Source organism: Falco cherrug, chromosome 4 (genome assembly GCF_023634085.1).
Source record: "Falco cherrug isolate bFalChe1 chromosome 4, bFalChe1.pri, whole genome shotgun sequence".
NCBI classification, from domain to species: Eukaryota; Metazoa; Chordata; class Aves; order Falconiformes; family Falconidae; genus Falco; species Falco cherrug.
The window spans coordinates 83,057,386-83,076,892 of NC_073700.1; the positions used below are offsets into that span (position 1 = coordinate 83,057,386).

Sequence of the window (19,507 nt, forward strand, 5' to 3'; positions counted from 1 at the left end):
GGGCTTGAAACCCATTCCCTCCTGGTTTGAGTTCTGTTCCCGTCCTCTTGTGAGCTACAGACTGTGTTGCTTCTTCCACCCAAACCTTGTTCGCTCTTGTGAACTGCCCTTTTCACTAGGGAAGTTGACAGACACTTGAGAGAACCCAGGTAAGATCCCTGCATTCAAATTCCAGCTCTGTATTTGCCAAAAGAATAGCAGTTGTCCTGTGTCAGAAATGCTGAAGGGCGCGCCTGCCAGTGCCGAGGATGCCAGCAGAAAACCTTGCACTGCTCGTGGGATACTAGAGCTAGAATCAGCAGGCACTCCTCAGCCAGAAGATTTTTCTGAGTCAGAGGACTTAATCGGAGCCCTTTGAGGAGCCTGCTACTAAACAATTATAAAGTCTTTCCCTACATCCCCTCCAAGAAGTTGCCCATAGTCTTGTTAATCTCCATGAAAGAATCGGCACCCTGAACTACTCGGTGCTCTCGGTATGCTCCTGCCTGGCTGGCAGCAATTTCAGTCAGCTCTTCTTCTAACAGTAGCCAACTGCTGATAGCAATTTTCTTTTGACTTCACTAGCTGACATCATTCTCAGTAGTAGCTGGTCTTGCAGGAAATAAAGCTGTAGTAATAGGAAAGGAACACAAATATTGGGGTTGCTTGGGGAAAGAAGTATTTTAGTGGCTTCTGTGGTGCTGATGCTTGTGAAATGCTAATGTTGATACATGCAGTCTTAACTATTCTGAGGAGGTCTTGAGTAAGGTATATGTAGGGATTCTCAAGGATGTCAGTGTTGGCATTTTTGAAAGATGAGTGGAGATTTGCAGTCTGCTGCTTTGATGCCCTTTCTTCATAATCGCATTGTCAGAGAGCATCTAACCCATTTCAGCACCTCCTAGAGAAGCACTGCTTCAGAAGTATTGACAATTCTCACCAGCAATTAGGCAATTAAAAAAAAAATAATCTGCAGCAGTAGAAAGTCAGGAAATAAGTTTGCTTTTGTCTGTTGAGAACCATACATATAACAAGTGTGAAAATCTGTTATTTTCTGATATCAGAGTTAGGTGGTAACTATCTTGGACTACAATTATCTGAGTTTCTGTACGCATGGGATCAGCTCATCCTGGTGGCTTTGGCTAATACAGAGTTATGCAGATGGCTGTAATTACACATTTTTCCTTTCCATACGCACTATTAGATAGGGCCCTTTTTTTCCATACCCTGAAGTCTGTTCAGCAAAAATTGACCTTCTATAGCAGGTTTTTGTAAGGAAAAAATAAAAAACATTATCTTCTAGCTTTTCAGACAAAATCAGATAACAGCACTCTTGTTGGATTTGTATGGCCTTAGGTTGCAAGGCCTCTTGGGGAGCCATCAGCAACCTCATTTGACTCCAGTTCAGTCCTTTGAATTAATAGATTAATTTGAACTGGCTTTTGGTCATGATGTGTTTTCCTTTGGGTTTTATTTGCCATTGTACAAACCACCTAGCCTATCTGTAAGTTTTTTCAGCTGTCCAAGAGACAAAACTATGTTCCAAAGAACATAATGTGGTGTGGGATTAAGTGACGTGCTGTCCATGACTTCATCTCCAAGTCTGGAAGGTCAATGTAGATTCTTTCTTAAAATCAGTATCCTGCTTTTGCCCGTACATGGCAATCAGTTCTCTGAGTATATGGGCAATTTTTTTTTTTAAATTACAGAGTATTTAGCACTCTAAAACAGCATTTTACACTGTTTTCTCTTAATTTTCTGTGTGTATGAATTCCTAGGGAATGACCAGTTTGTGGTTTTTTATATGTATTACAAACAAGATCACTTTGCTGGATTTGCTGTTAGTAGATATGTTCTGGTATCTCTGTGTACGTAGTCTTGTGCAAAACGTATGTATTGAAGTTATTGATTTACCTTCTGATTTTACTTTGTATTGCTAATGTTTAAGTCTGTTTTCTAAATGCCACTTAGCAGAAAATTCTTTTCCTGAAGTGGCAGAAGAATATCATGTTGTTATCCTAGTTGTCAATCATGGTTTTGAGTCACTTTTTTTGGGGGTGTGTGTGTGTGTGTGTGGTTTTTTATTTGTTTGGTTTTTTTTAAAAGCAAACAGACAAAACCCACAAAACACAAGTGCTCCAGGTTTCTCTAGAGACGTAACTGGTGTTTTCTTTGTCAGCACAGTCCAGAAACATTCTTACTGTTTAATAGGAACTTTTTACATCCATTAGAGGTGGCTTGTTGTGGTGGTTCGCTAAAGATGCTTTTTTTTTTTATTTATTGCTACAGCTTTCACTTGGTTGCCTGGAAAGTAACAGTTTCACAGTTTGATGCCATCTACTGTGCTTTTGAATACCCAGTTCATATAGTTACTATGCCTTTCGCAGATTGTGCTGTTGCAGAAATGTGGCTGTGCTCTCTACTGAGAACTCTGCTCTCTGTGACTGATCCAGAATCTAGATTGTTGACAAACATAGTGAATACATTTTAAAACACCCCAAACAACCAAAAACCCCAAACAAACCACCACCACCCCCAAACTTAAAAAAAATTATTGCATGCAGTTTTCAAATGCCATAGCCTGTAAAGTATAATCCCATCAGAAGGACTAATACTTAACCTAGTGTTATAATCAGTATAGGTTCTGAGAATGTTTCCAGTTTACATTGTTCTTGCTCAGTTCATGACGTAGCGCTTTGTTTATGAGACGGAAGATGATGTGTTATAGATAGCCTTCACTAGGTGTTCTTCTAAAAATAATCCTTATAAATAATCCTTTCCTGTAGGAGATAATGGCTTTTCACAGCCAGCAACCTATTATAACCCAGACCAACTTCCTCCGGAGAATTCTTCCTTTATGGAAAGGAATTTCATCTGCAGGTTACGATGCCTCCTGGATAATTCATCTGGGTTCTTGGTGAGTATGGAGTTAGGTAAAATCTTCCACATACACTTGCAAGTTGGAAAGCTGCGTTATTCTTATAATATGTAAAGCAACTTACTTTATTTGTTAAGTCTCCATAGATATCTGAGCTGCCTGAGCCAGTATGTTTGTTAGTGACACTAAATTTGTCCTCCTCAACATGATGATGTTGTTGTTACAACCAGGTGCAAGTTCTCTCATTTCTCATGGCTCACTGAAATACAAATTTCACATGGCTCCTCACTGAAATACAAATAAGCATCAGCTTTTGTAAAGTACTGTGTGATTTGCAGATAAAAAAGCATTACAAAGATTATTTTCTGTTGAGTATCATGAGATGCAGTAAGTCATAATAACTAACAAAACCATAGTATTCGCTTACTTGGGAAAGTTTGTGCTTGCTCTTTTTAAATACTTTTTTTTGTTTGCTGTAAATTTTACAAGAAATATGGGTTTATCACCTTCTAGGTGGCTTCTTACGAACAGAATTGTTTCTATAGATTTTGCAGTTATACACATTTGCATATTTTATACTGATGACTGACAGAAATGCAAGAGAAATAATGGTATGTTAATTATATGCATGTATAGTGCCATGTTCATTCGAATATTAGATGATCCAGTTGGCATTTGCTATTACATGTTTGGGTTGGTTTTTCATAAAACAACCTACCCGTTAATTCTTCCTCCAGTGAGTTTATTAGCAGATCTCAAAGTGACACACTCAGGGGTATACCAACAGCATTCTGTACTTGTTCGCTAACTTTTGTGTATGCCGTGCTACAAAGCTGGAATCTGATGGGTCTTAAAAAAAATTATTTTACATAACAGAAATATTTTACTCTTAAATATCTCTAACATATAACAATTACTTTTTTCCTCATCCAAAGGCTATGAATTTTCAAGGACGATTAAAGTTTCTTCATGGACAAAACAAGAAAGGGAAAGATGGAGCTACTTTGTCTCCTCAGCTTGCTCTGTTTGCAGTAGCCACTCCCCTGCAGCCACCATCTATCCTTGAGATACGAACCAAAAACTTCATCTTCAGAACGAAACACAAACTGGATTTCACACCTACTGGCTGTGATGCAAAGTAAGTGTAAATTATTCTGCATAATAATAATTTGCTGATAAGATAGGTTTAAAGTATGTATTTGAAATATAAAGCTGGCTACTGTTTCAGTAAATACTGATAACTGTTCAGGAACTGTTAGGATTTTTTCTTCAGCCCTGCTCGTAAGTAAAGAGAAATGGGATTGTCTTAGCGTACTTCCTTGAAAAGGCATACTGCTTTCTGACTCTCAAACATTAAAAGAACAAAATAAACCCAAATTCCCAAAACAAAACGGAACCCCCAAAAAACCAGAATGCTAATGAATTAGGGAAGAAGAAAAGTTTAATGTATGAATCTGAAATTTAGTTTTAGAACTGATAGAACAAGTGTTCATTTTGTTTTGCATGCATATTTTCTCCATCAGTTTAAATAGATGTAAAATACAATGGAAATGTTATTTATTTCAAAATAACAAATGGAGTCCTTTTTCATATTATGACTTTTAGCGATTTTACAAACCATTCTTCTCCTATGTAAAACCTGTGAAAACACTATTGCATTACTAGATCAACATAATGTAACTATGAATCAACATGGTCAAGAAGCCCATTAAGATGCTTCTTTATAAAAAGAAAATCCTCTGGCCTCCTCCCTTCCTTCTCCTCTTGCTCTTATTTTTGACTGATAATGCTTTCAACTTTCAGACTCGTTTTCAGTGGAGTGTCTCATATGGATTTCCATGCTTACTTAGAGGATAATCAAAAGTCAAATTACTTGGGGTTCTGTCTAGTGATAAACTGAAATGTGTTTCTTGGGTTTTATAAACTGATACAAGTTAAAGTTTACAAAATGTTAACACAGCCTTTTTCCTCTGATTTTTTTCATCATGCTTCACTTGAAACCTTTTAATTTTTGTTACGTTCCTTTTTATTATGCTTCACTTGAAACATTTTAATTTTTGTTACATTTTACACTTTTGCAAATATTGTTCCCCATCCCTACTTCCCCCCCTTTTTTCCCCCGCTATCTTTGGATCTCCATTTTTTTGTTCCAATTCCTATTTCAATCTCTTTTTGACTATTTTATTCTATGATGTATCTCATAACGCTTACACAGATGCTGTTAACTTCTTCATCCCTTGGTCCTCCTCATGGTCAAACATGACTATTGCCGGTACTCCTCTGAGGCAAATAGATTAAATGCAAACACAGGGGTCTCAAACTACTTAATAGCAAAAGGGATTTAGTTCTGAGATACACCTTGGTTTGAATTTTAACCTACTAAAAATAGTAATTTAGGCAGGAGGTTTTAGATAACTAAAGTTAAGCCACTACTTAATTGTACATGCAAGCACCTATAGGCAAATGCTATGGAACAGGTCTAAGCAAACAGTCTTCATTGCAATGGGAGCTGCCTGTTACAAGTAAATTCAAAAGTATGGCATTGAGTCCATCTGAACTTCAGGCATACTTTTGTTTTTTAATGGTCTAATGATTTTGTGAACCCATTTCTAGTCACTGAAGGCAACTTGAGGGACTAGTAAAAATTTTGGTTTACTTTATTTTTTGTTAGAACTGTCATGCTTCTGCATACAATTCATATTAAAACAAAGTATAGTTAGCACTTGTGTCTGAAATGTTCTAGCCATAATTAACTTGCTTGGCATTCATTCTGTAAGTTGGTTCATCAGCAGTGTTGCCATTTTTTGTTTTTACCTTTCAGAGGAAAGATTGTCCTGGGATATACTGAAGCAGAGCTGTGTATGAGAGGAACAGGATACCAGTTTGTTCATGCAGCTGATATGCTTTATTGTGCTGAAAATCATGTCCGAAGTAAGCTTCATTTCTTAAGAAAGGCTGAAAAATCGAAGTGTGGATTGTATTCATAGTAAAAAATACTACAAAATACCCTTCTAAACAAAAACAAAATAACAAAAAAAAGGTGGTCATTAACAGAAGAACACTATTCATTTCACATGATCTTTCTCTCCCTATAAAAACTTATACTGGATGGAGAAACATTTAGTATATCTATCTATCTAGACCCTTTTAGGTTATATATTCCAGTTTCTGTCACATTGTGCTCTTCTCACTTCCTTCTCTGGTCAGTCCAACTTCTGCTTTTTCAACAACTTCCTTTGGGAAAAGGGACTATTTCTAAGATAGCTTTCCTGTTAGGAAGTTAAATAAAGCATTTTCTTTTGATATCACTCTAAGATTTTTAAGAGAAATTAATCTCTGATTTAGCATGCTAGTGTCCTGTGTTTCTGGTTTTGATTCTTGGCAGCTGGATTTGGCTTAAGTAACAACTTAAGGAGAGAAGTATAATGTTTTAAGCTAAGGAAGTAACTATCAGCTATCTGATATACAACTATTTAATGGACATCTTCCTTTACTTTTTTGTTAGCTCTTTGTCTTTGAAAGTTACAGCAACATCTTCAGGGTATTTTGGTGCTTCTTTTCTACTGACTTCTCTTGAAAAACTGTTTTTTCTTTTGTCCCCTTATATACAATTAAATAACCCCTCTGTAGGTTAGGTCTCAACATGTATTAAGCAAGTTTTCTTTTTCAAGTATAGCTCAGTCACTGTTGCCTATCAGTGGTATTGTTAGTTTGGTAAGGAATAAGAAAGAGATACTTCCATAATAGAATGGGATGAAACTTTGGTTTGAAATTTTGATTTGAAACTTTTGTCTTAAAACTCATTTTTGCTCCATTTCTGATGCTAAGATAAAAAAAGAAGTCTTGTAGCAAAGATTATTTTTTGTTAGGATTCTTAAACTGTCCTTTTTTTAAATTTAATTTTTCTGTCTAGAAATGCAGTGTTTTCAGCAATGCATGATAGTGGGAGTGAAAAATAATGAATTTTGAAGTACCTCTGCATTAACCAGTCAAAATGTAAAAGAATTGAAATCAAAGCTAATGTGTTTTCTAATTTCTCTAGTAGTAGTCACTTTTCAGATTTAAAAGAGATTTAGGCTTTTGTCATTTACATGTCCTAGTATTTATTAATTTCTGTTATTGCAGAAATAATGGCTGAATCTCCATATAGGATGTTAATAATCTGTAGTGGATATCTTATAATTGTTTGCAGTTTTGGCTCTTGTTTTACCAGTAAATTAAAGTAGACTTCTTAAAGTGATCAATCATCCTGTTTCACTGGAAGCACATTAGTGTCACACAGAAATGAGTGATTGAGGACATGAGATTTGTAAAATTGCTCTACAAATGGGATTAATTTCATGCCATGCCAGATGTTCCTATTTTTGTTCACTGGACAGTAAACGGTATGCTTCCTCTCTAGTGATGAAGACAGGTGAGAGTGGAATGACTGTATTTAGGCTTCTAACCAAAGAAAATCGATGGGCCTGGGTACAGGCAAATGCACGTCTTGTCTACAAAAATGGAAGACCAGATTACATCATTGCCACGCAAAGACCTCTTACGTAAGTCATCATTGCATAAAGCAGTATGCTTCAAAAGCTGAAAAATGTTGAGCTTGTTTATATTCAGAAAGGAATTATTCAATTTTAAATAAACCCCCTTTAAGTCCTGAACTACACAAAGAAAACCTCTATCCGTCTGCTAACAAACATTGAAAAGAGCTCCAATATTTCAGTACTTGTGTTCCATAGTCCTGTACGTGTAAAACTTCAGACATCTTGATTTCATATAAAGAATAAGAGCAGGTAGTACAAGCACCAAGTTATTCCGTCCAACCTATATTTAATTCATTATGCTTGTTAGCAAAAATTAAGAAATGTAACTGCAGTTGTGTAGAAGACACAACAAATAACATAAATTATGTCCTTTATGGTGCTGAACTAGATTCTACATGATATAGAATTCAGCATTATTATACAGGTTAGATATTTTTTGCTAACGATTCTGTAAAATGGAGAAAGAGAGAGACTTCAGTATTGAAGTACTCATTTACTTGCTATGGCGAGAAAAATGTAATGCATGGAACAAAGCCCACTTACTTTCATTTCAGCTCGTAATGCACAGAAAATGGTGTATGCTATCTAGATTTAATTACAAATGTAATATCTAAAGGTGGTATTATGGTCATAAGCTCCTTATTTCATAATCTGTCTCTTGATTTAACTCAGCCAAGTTGAGCTGGAATAGCTAGGAATTTGAAAAATGCCTACAAATAGAATAGTTCATTATTATTTTTTTAATATTAATTCCAGGGGACAAAAAGATTACAGTAACTGTTTAGTACTGCAGTATTATGCTATATATCTGATTTATTTTCAGAGATGAAGAAGGGGCAGAACACCTACGGAAGCGTAACATGAAGTTACCCTTCATGTTTGCCACTGGTGAGGCTGTGTTATATGAGGTGTCTTTCCCTATGTCGAGCCTTATGGATCCCTCTCAGCCGAAGAACAAAAGCACAACAGGAAAAGGAGCCAAAGCAACGCTACACAATGATTCCGTGGACCCAAACTCCCTCTTAGGTGCCATGTTAAGACAAGATGAGTCTGTGTATCTCTGCCCTCCAGCATCACATAAACTTTCCTTTGAGCGGAACTTCTTTGCAGACAGCAGGGATGAACTGGGCAGTGTTGTTAACAGTGGCTGGATGGATAATCTCCTACCTGCTGGAAATCACAACATTCTCAAACGGGAGCTAATGGAGTGTTCCCAGGACAATACTGTTCCGCTTCCTGAAGACAGTGCAGCACTCTTTCAAGATAACAAAACCAGTGATTTGTACAGCATCATGAAAAATCTGGGTATTGACTTTGAAGATCTAAAGTGTATTCAGCAGGATGAGGAGTTTTTTAAAACTGAATTATCTGATGTAGATGATATTGGGGACATCAACATAACTGACGAAATCCTGACTTATGTTCAGGATTCCTTAAATAAGTCTGACTTCTTATATTCAGGCTGTAACCAGCAGCAACCCCTTGTCCAGAATGAAGGCTGCTTGCTACAGCAAGAGTTAGAGCCACATCAACTTCATCAGCACCAGAAACAGCTCATGGAGCAGCAGCAGCAGCAGCAGCAGCAGCTCTGTCAAAAGATGAAACATATGCAAGTCAATGGGATGTTCACAAATTGGAGCTCTGGCACCAGCATGCCTCTTAGCTGCTCACAGCAGCAGCCGCAGCCGCCCCAGCAATATGCATTCCCTGGCATGCATGCCACTACATCCGAGTTCGCTTACAAATCAGAAGTAAACACTTCCCCTTATGCCTGTAGGCAAGAGTTTATTCCTTACAAGCAACCCACAGCAATGATGCCGCAGCTTTCAAATTTTGCTCAGATGGATTTCCCTGTAGCAGGTTTTGACAGATCGACTTACTCTGCTTCTTCCAACCTGGAGGATTTTCTTAGCTGTTTGCAGCAAGTCCCTGAAAATCATGAGTGTGGTATAAACTCTGAGTCGGTTATGCTAACTCCTCAAACGTGCTATGCAGGTGCTGTTTCTATGTACCAGTGCACGCAAGAAGCACAGCCCAGCTGCATGGATCAAATGCAGTATGACCCTATGACGGCAAGTCAGCAAACGTTGTTGAACAAGGTAAGGTAAATGGCATTGCTACGTTGCTTGCATTTTGAATCGTGTTTTTTATTGTTTTGGGTGGCTACCATGACACAGAGTTTGTCATAATTGAATCACTAAGTTTGATGGGTTAGCAATGTGTGAATGTCCTTGCTTTATTTGTTCATTAAGTTGAAGAGAGTTGCATTTGGTTTTATGTACATTTATCCACAGCCTGGTAGCTCTCTTTGGCAGTGGTAAAGCAGGAGCGAACTAGTCTGTTGTACCTACCAGTGATTTTCCCAGCAGGAGCAAAGGAAAAGCAGATTGGTCAAAACCTTGGAATTTGCTTATACACCTTCTTTAGAGGAGTGGAATGATGTCAGTAATATTGTCTGGTACATTAATTTTCATGGAATACACTGTAAGGATCCAGGAAAGTATCTTGGGTTTAAAAGTTACTTGGGTTCTGTAGTTACTCAGATTCTTCACTGATTTTAGGATCACTTCAAGTTCCAGATTATAATAGCACAGAAATAGCATGAAATACTATGAACTATTGCATTTCTACACATAATGATACTGCAAAAATATTTATATATATTGCCATAAGTGAAAGTCACCTTGTTCCTCAAGCTGCTAAGTTGTCTGCTGAAGACGGAAGAGCAGGAAAAAATTATATTCACAATAAATGAGTTGGACCCTTTCACGCCGTGCGAAGGAGGGTGCACAATAAAAGCTATAGAAGAGAGGAGCCTGGCTGTACACACAGACTACAGTTTAAAGCACAGTTCTTCATAGGTAAAATTAACTTAGAAATAAAAAAATTTCTATTACTAAGGCAGTTTCTAATTCTGAATAACCTTTGCTGAAGTACTTTAACTTGTACCATTAATTTCTGTTAATGCTGCTCAAGTACAGAGCCACAAATCTTTTTCTTTTTTTACCTCAATGAGTTAATGTTCTAAAGTACTGATCCTACAAATGCTTGTGCACATGCATAAGCATTTACAGAATTAAAGTACTAATTGGTATTTAAACTACACAAGACAGAGGTGAGGAATGCAAGTAGAACATACCCAGTTTTTCAGTGTGCTCAATACAAGTACAAAACATGTCCTTTTTAAAACTACCTCACTAGTGGCAAAAATACAATTGCAGAATTGCAGAAATTTAGCTAAAATATAGGACAGCTCAACAAGATGAATAGCCTCTGTCTGAGTGCCCAAGGGCTGAAATATCACAAAGTGACTTTGGCAAACTGCAGTGTGCAAGCTTGCACAGTGCTTGGCTGTATGTCACCTGCCTGTGGTCACTGTTAGCAGTTCTTCATAGCGCTTGGTAATAGGGTTGCAAAGTAGTTCCAGCATCATGCAAGTTTGTCCCTATAGTACAGACTTTTTCTTTTCACAGAAGCTATGCTACTGTGATGTATGTTTTGAACAGCCAGTGCATAAGCAATTAGATTTCTTTGATTTTAATGGTTGGTTTCAATTACATTTATTTTGTTGTTATGTTGTCTTAATAATTTTTGTTATACCCCCTTTTTGTTATTTTCTTGCTTACTTTTTCTTTTCATCTGTAAAAAGTTTAATGACTAATGACTAAGCATCTGTGAATGCAATAAATAATCTATTACTTCATATTTACTTAGAATGCTGAGCTGCAGTAATAATATTGCGTTTAGCTTATTTGCCAGAAAAAAAAATAAATTAAAAAAGGCCACTTTGTGAAAAGTTATCCTTACTTAAGTAGTTCAGAGGCAAATCCAGCCCCTCTTGCTATTGTATACCTATGCTGTGTGGATCTGGATAGTGTTGCATGAGCAGAAGCCTAGTGCAGAGCTGATGCTACCTCTGTGCATGTTAGCTTCTGTCTACCTCTGAAGAGAACTGTTGAGCATCTGTCCAAATGATTTTGAGGAGCATGCTTCTTGATGAGATAAGGAAGGATTATTTCCCCAACTCCTTTTGTAAAAAGAATGATCATAGATAGTTGATAGCTCTCCAAGTCCTTGTGGGTCCAAACCTTAGGTATGCCAGCTGGGTGCCATGAGGGGTGGGAAGAGACATAAACGAAGTAGCATTGTCTTTTGCAGCCCATACTGCTAGGTATTGTTCACGTGAAAAAAATCCAACATCTCTTACACCAGACTGTGTTCGGTTTTGATGACTTCTAGTCACATCTGCCAATTAACATTTTTATAGGTAGAGGGGAAAGTAAGGCTCTATATAAACCAAAGTTGTTATGTTAAGTAATGTTTTAATATAGAAATATATTTTTTTGCCTAGAAATGTCATTGCTTCAGAGAAAGATAACCCTATATTTATATATGCTTATATTACAGAAATTGTATTTAGTGTTGTATCAGAAGAGTTAAGAACTTTAACATATGTTAATCTATGGGAACTAGTAAGTCAGAAGTATAGCTGCTGCACTTGAAGTGATCTTGTAAAATATCACATATGCCAAAGCCATGATTGCAAATAATGTACATTTCTTTATTGTAAATAGGGAGAATGTATCACTGCTTATGATAATAAATTTAAGGTTTGATTTTATTGCTAATTGATAACTTCAGTAAGGATGCCATTAAGCAGATAGGATACTACCATCAGAGCCTATGTTCACACAGCCAATCCAAAGTAGGGCAGTCTTTGTGGCTGGATTTAGCACACTGACAACCCTATCAGCAGTTGGAGTCTGGAGAGAGGACAGATGTTGCTATGCAAGCCATGATTGCTATCCTTTCCTCAGCCTTCTTAACTCCCATCGATTTCTATGTGAAAAGACCAGATGATTAGAAATCCAGAAGGGTCTGTTGTGGTCATCTGCCTTGACCTTCTGCCTAAAAGGTAATTGTGGTAGGATCATAGCCAATGTAGTCTAAAAACACTTTCAAGTGATGGAGAAGGGCAGGAGGGCCTTAGGTAATTTGATTGCTTGTTTAAGGTCAGTATTCCTTTATTAAGTAGGAGAAATCTTACCAAGTGCTAGATTGTGTGTTGAGAACTTTCTTAGAAATGTTAATGAGCGTGCTTATCTTGTTAATGAAGAATATTGAAATAATCTGCTTCTGTCAGAAGTAATCCTAGCTTATGTTATTGTAGCTGTCTGTAAAAGTATGGCAACTTTGATTAAAAACATACTTCACATGGCTGTAGTCTTGTTAAAAACTCAGACAAATTGTACAGTTAGCCAAATGTCAGTGTTTGCATACAAGGAAAACCAGAAGTTTCCAAACCCCAGCATATTTTGATAGATGTTTTTATGTTATATGTTTTATGATGTACGTTTTTAAGGACAAACCTTGAATGAATGGGTACTTACAATATGAGCTACTCCCGAAGAGATGGTGGAAGTGTTTAAAGTACTTGTATTTTTATGCCTGACTGAATGGAGTATTTTGTAGATAAAGTGACTTTTCCATAGCATGACAGGAAGCGTTACATCAGATGATTAAAATAACCTTATGAATAATTATGTCAAGACTGATGAAAGCAATTCATTGCTTTTGCTTGGCATTGTTAATATGGAGACCATTTGTCAAAAAAGCCCACCCTACAACAGCTCAGCCTTGGATTGAATGCAGTACACTTCAGCTTAGTAATAGGGCTGCATGTGCATTCCTGGAAGAGCTGTAAAGTCTGGATCCCATTGCAGACATGAAAATATGTAAATAGGTTGCTTTTAAAATGTAACAGCTGGATGTGGAAATCAGGAGTGTTCAGTCAAACTGTACTTTCGACAAATGGAAACTGTATTATGCTTTAGGTAATAGCAATGTTTCTTTACCTAGCCAGAAGTAGGACTCCCACTGACTTCAACGTGGGTAGGTTTCACTGATGATTCTGACCCTACTTTAATGCAAATTAACTTCTTATCATTTGTCATTTAAAAAACCTCCCCAAAAACAACAAACCAACCGAAAACATTTTAAAGCTATTCATTGTATTTTAAGATTATTTCATCCCATCTGTGTCTTTAGGAGGATTTTGTAAAATTTATAAATAAATTGGTTTCCCATACTAACCATTTATATTGTCTTTTTTCCTGCCAGTTCCAAAACGGTTTCAATGGAGGAAATGTAAATGAAGCATATCCCTCTCAGCTAGATGTGATCAGTAATGCACAGACTGCCACACATCTTCAGCCTCTTCATCATCCGACAGAACCCAGATCCTTCTCAGATTTGGCATCTAGTGGATTTATGTGATTCAGATCTAGAGTTCCATCTGTGATTTTGTCTGGGCATCAGGATGCCGTGAGGAAAAGCTCGATAAGTCTATCTTTGAGCATCGGACTTTAACTGCTAAATTACATTTTGAGAATATGAGTTTGGTTGCACTATATAGGGGTGGATATGTAATCCGAGACCTGGCTTGTTAGAGTGACCGGTGGCATTTAAAACTTCTGACTAGAAGTATGCATGTGCTGTTTTCCATCGGATTGACTGTGTCATTGCAGTATGGATTACATATGTACTACAGACTATGTCATGCTATACAACATAAGATAAGGCAAATGGTTTTGTTGTTTAGAAAATAATTGGGCACTTTACAAATAGCATCAATGGCACAAGGAAGATGATTTCACATGTGGATTATTTCCAGACTTTATTTTTAAAAACTATTAAAAAGCTCTGAATTCATGAGATTCAAAAGCACTTAATTTTAATGCATACTAAGCTCTTTAATCACTTATTTTATATTTAAATCCTTTTGTTTTAAGTCTCCATTCCTAGCACTTTAATAGAAGGCTTAATACAAGGATATGATATGCAACTTTAGGTTTTCTATGAAACAGATCCCTTTGCATTCCTCCTTTTCTTGTCAACCTTAAGTGCCTCACAATTTAGCTACCTTGTTTCTGATGGGAGCTTATTTTAGCAAAACTCACTATAAATGTCATCCATATTATGTGAACTTTTATCTAACATCTACAGTGCTACTGGCAGTATCTTTTTTTGTTTGTTTTTTTTCCCCCTAAAGATAACTTGTTTAGAGAATGACTTAATTCTTTATCTGTGGATTTGTTACAATATTATCAGGTGTTATTAATGTTCTTAATTTAGTTCAACTAAAGAGTTTTGGTTTGTTCTATACTGCTTTTCTGCTTTCTTCAGGTAACACAGGGTATATTAAAAAGCAGATTTTGCTGAGGGGGAGGAGCAGATCCTCAGGATTAGTTTTAGATTATTAATGCTGAAAAACATGTGCCTTATCTTGTGTTAAAATGCTCATAATGTTCTTTAGAAATAATACAAGGCTGCTCTATGCAAATATTTTCATTAAAATGGATATTGAAAAGGATTGCATTTTAAATAAGGGGGGAAGGAGTCGCAATAGCGATTGGTTTTGACGTTTACTTTGACTGCAGTTTTCCATGTTCATAGTGGGGAAGGAGTCAGTTTTGGTTTAAACTTTATCCCTAGCAAATTGCACTGCAAAGTACAGAAAGGCTATTCTTTTTATGTGTGTTGGTCCATTTGAAAATCTTTGTGCAAAATATGAAATTGGGAAAAGGAAAAAGTCATTAGAGACGTTCTCCTTGTGATAAGTTTTATTTTCAGGAAAAAAATGCATCCACAAAAATTCTGGGGTTTTGTTTTGTTTTTATCCAAGAGGATTGTTAGAATTGCAGACACCAATTTCTCGTGCAAAATAATAATCTACGTGAAAAATACGTATGTATATGTTCGAAATATTTCATACTCTTGTGTGTTGTATAGTTCATATAGAATAAAATGTCTCTGTAAAATACTTTAAACCAGTTAATTTTAAAGTGTTACATCATTATATGTTAAGAACAATTTTATTACATTTCTTATATATAATATAAAATGCCAATTTAGCCAGTTTGTTTAAAACGGGCAAAAGTAAATTGGATCCCTCCAGATGGTTGTTAATATTGTTTAGTACAAGGACAATCACTTAAAATTGGAATCTTTTCATAGCTGAAACATGCTTTCTTTGAAGAAGAGCATATTTTCTTCCATTCTGTGTGTTATGATATGCTAGGCCAAACTTCTAATTCAATTAGAATTTTTCAGATTAATAACTTCAGCAGTTCTTTTAAGTGAAATTACCATATATGAAAGGGACATTAAGGAAGGAATTACTATTCAGGAAAGCCCATAAAGACACTGTGGGTTGTATTACAAGGTTGCTTTTGTTTCTTAACGTTTCAGATTTTGTTTTCAGCACAAGCCATCAGTAACTAAAATAATTTGAATTAATTTGTGATTGTCATTTTTTTATTGAAGGTCTTGTTTTAAGCCAATATCTGAAACGTCTTCCATATCTAGGTAGTGTATCATGTTTGTGTTTGAACTTGAAAATTGGAAAAATGCTGTAAAAAACCAGAAGGTTCAAAGGGATAATGTAAATTTTACATCTTACAAACCAGTATATATCTTGTTTATGAGTTCAGTTAAACCACATACATATTGTCCTATCACTAAGTGCCCGGGATGCAGTACTACAACTGTGCTGCCCTATTTACTGTAAACAAATTAGTTGTTTATATGCATATCAGCGTATTTTGTGCATTATCTTATGCGTACAACATTGACTGTATTAGTGCACTCTCGTTCTGCACCAAACTGTACCTACAGTGCACAGATATTTCTGAATTGCATCTCTATTAGCCCTTCAGGTCTGTTATAAGTAAGATTATAACCCAGTGTTAGTCAGTATTACTATCCATTTTTGTACAAGTTTTCTAGCTTGTTTTTCTTTCCAATTCTTATCTCTCCTTTGCTATGCCTGCACATACCATGCAATACACCTCTTGTGTTAAAGTATGGTTTTGTAGCGCTCTTGCTCATCTCCAGTAAAGTTTGTAAGACATAATATATGGTAATAAAATCATCACTTGAATGTAGCTGAAATGTATGTTCTTTTACGGCAAAAATGTTTTACTTCAGCAGTATACAAAAAATACATGATCATTCAGTTGCTAAGACCTTTTGAGAGCTTGTCATCTAATAGTTTACAAAACTATTGTTATTTACGTCACTGTGGACTTTGCACTTCTGAATATTAGATGCAAATACAATGTATATAATTTAGTGGTGAACAAATCTGTATTTGTCCATGGAATTAGTATTTTATACTTGCATGAAAATGAGTTTATAAATAAACTGTGTAAATAGTAAGCCACAATTAGCAGTTGGAAGGCTTCTATATTCATTGTTTAATGACAATAAATTCACAGTTGAACAGTACTGAGGCAGGAATAGATTTTTGTATAGATGCTGCTAAAAATAAGCATTTTCTCTTTTGAAATTTGTAGCTGGTCATTGGTGACCTATTCATGGTTTATTGCTATTTCATAAATAGTGATTTTTAAGTTAAGAAAACAATTAGTTTATTTCTAATTACTGATATTACTGTTTCCTATGTGCTATATTGGCATTGCATGATAATATTTTAAAATCAGTTGTTATGCTGAATCAAATGCTTCACTGTAATTTTCTATGCAGTTTACTAGACTTAAAATAGTTCTTTGGTTTAGTGATGTGATGGACAAGAATTTAATTGTTTTCAACTACATTACTATCTTGTAATATATTAAGAAACACGGTCATATCCAGACTCAGTAGTAGGCTCTGAACTCTGTACGTAGGTCCTCTTGTTTACTTTTGTATAGCACAAAAGGACAAGCTAAGATACAAGAGTAGTTCAACAAGGCTGCAAATCTATTAAGTAACATCTGGAAATACGCAATAATATAAGCAACACAGGCCATCGATTTTTGTAGTCTGTTGCATTTATTAAAAGGATACCTTCAAGCCCACATATCAACCTGTTACCAGAAGTGTAAGACCTTACTGTCCAGTTTTGTTTAAATGAGGAAGATATTTTCTTTTGGACTAAGCCATTTGCTTTATGTTTTATGGAAATCCACTTGTATTTCTATTGCAACATAAAAGTTAATCATAGTGGTCCCTAACTTGCAGTAGGTCACTGCATCGTGAGCTCAGGCAGTTTGCTGGTGGAAGTAATCATCTTACTCAAGGCTCTATCAGAGGGAGACTTTCCTAAGTAGCTCTTTTGGAGATGCGTTTTCCTAGTGAGGAGCCACATTTCCCACTCACTTAAACCGAGAGCTGTTTTGTTCTCAGGTGATTTTGTTCACATGAGAACTGACTTATTAAGTTAGGTTAAAGTTACTATCTAGAATAAGAGCCTGATTCCACTGTTAATATATTTATTCTGTTCATTGATTAAATTGACAGATTATCTTTCAGCCTTCTTCCCTCTCTGTATAGGCATCTTTCCCTGCAAGCTGACGGTTCTAGTGCTTAATAAGTAATACTAGACCAAAACAGCTTTAGACATCCAGAATACAAGTTGACATCAAAACCTAATAATGAAAATCCACCCGTCATACACTCTGCATAATCTGAACATTTAATGATTTCCAGCTTGGGCCACTGTTCACTTTTTACCCTTTCATTTGTTACCTCTAGTGAGCAATGCTCATTTTGATTGCTTACCAGGGAAACTGAGCCAGCTCTCCCAAAAAAACCACCGTTCCTCCTCTCAAGCAATTCTGGTGCATTGATTTTTGTGGTAGACCTATGTTTTGTAAATCCTCTGATCTCCTCAAGCTGATCTTCCTGACAAGTAAAGAAGGACCATAATATTGAGGCGCATCAGCATTGAAATGCAAATTTTTCAAAGATTCAACCACAGATAGGAAATCAAAGATGTGATCATTCTATGAGATAATGAGGTTTCTTCTTTATAACCTAACCTTTCTAGTCAGGGTCCAACAGGGAATGTTACTGGCATTAAACAAAGCTATTTACATTTTAGTTTCTGAAGTAGCCAGTCTCTGAGAAAGAGGTTCCTCAACATTAAAGTTATTGTGGTTTTTATAACTTATGCTGACGCCATCAGGCTCTTACTTTCTCTTTAATCCAGACCAGCTGCAAATAAAAGTATAAGCAATATTCAGAAATTAATAACTTCAACAGATTTTTTACACTGTTTTGCAGATAGTGTGTAATGATAACTGTCTGAATGTCTAAAACCCATACAAATAAATTTGCAAAGTTCCATTATATATAAGAAAATATTATGGAAACAGAAGAGGAAGCCTTGAGGAATGGTGGGACTAATTGGAATCCTTCATACTGAATAATAATAGTACTAAATATAACAATTCCTTCTGTATTTACAGAATAACAAGGGAAAAGAGAAACATTTTTGATCAGATTTTCCCCTTTTGCTGACCATTGACACAGAAACTTCCCTCAATGTGGAATAGTGGGCATCTGCTGGTAGGTGGTATGAGCCAGAGGAACTTGGCTCCTTGCTAATAAAAGTGAGAGCCAGATTAGGAACCAGTATAGAATTTGCTTTGTTACACTAGTCAGTGAAGTTTTGAGAGGGAAGTGGAGGAAGAGGCAGGATGGTCTCACCCTTCATGTACTTGAAAGATGTCTGAGGGTATTTGTATTCTTTTATAGATTTCAAATCACTAGGCATACTTTTTTTTTAAAGAGCAGAATTTAAATTTTCAGTCTCTACTTGGCTGCCAGCTACGTAGATTCTTCCATAACCACTCAGTTTCTGTCAACACTGAGCTACTTGTCTACCAAACCCTCAAGAAGTTGCACATCAGGTGTTTCCTGCATCTCTGTGGGGCCCAAACTAGTAAGTGGTTTCAGAACACACTGAAGAAATTTGTCCAACAGAAAGCAGGGCAGAAAGTCTTCTGTCAAAATGAACTAATGGACAAGCAAAACACACAGATTAGCTCCATCCTCTACATTGTTTGGAGTTGGGATGTGAATGAAATCAAGGTCTCTAAAGTGGTTCATAGGATACCCTGAAATGAAACAAACTGTCCTCTTAAATGTTTCCAGTTGGAGAGAGTGACAGATCAAGGGATTTGTATCCTTTAGTCTAGGAACTAGGACATGCATTTACGACAACTGAATTCTTCAGTAGGAGGTCCTGGGTGCCCAGGGCAGTCATTCTGCTTTTCACCAGCATTTTTTTTTGTTGTTCTCTTGAGAGAAGTATCTTCAATTCTGG

General features: G+C 36.2%; 1 protein-coding gene across 1 annotated transcript in view; it reads left to right on the forward strand.

Moving 5' to 3' along the window:
- Positions 1-16,621, forward strand: part of AHR (aryl hydrocarbon receptor) — a 63,917-nt gene extending 47,296 nt beyond the window's left edge. Inside the window, exons 6-11 of the mRNA XM_055707867.1 lie at positions 2,766-2,896; positions 3,793-3,995; positions 5,679-5,788; positions 7,260-7,401; positions 8,219-9,494; positions 13,516-16,621. Of these exons, the coding sequence (XP_055563842.1) occupies positions 2,766-2,896; positions 3,793-3,995; positions 5,679-5,788; positions 7,260-7,401; positions 8,219-9,494; positions 13,516-13,671 (2,018 nt within the window). The 3' untranslated portion in view covers positions 13,672-16,621. The remainder of the gene's footprint in view (positions 1-2,765; positions 2,897-3,792; positions 3,996-5,678; positions 5,789-7,259; positions 7,402-8,218; positions 9,495-13,515) is intronic.
- Positions 16,622-19,507: the final 2,886 nt, after the last annotated feature.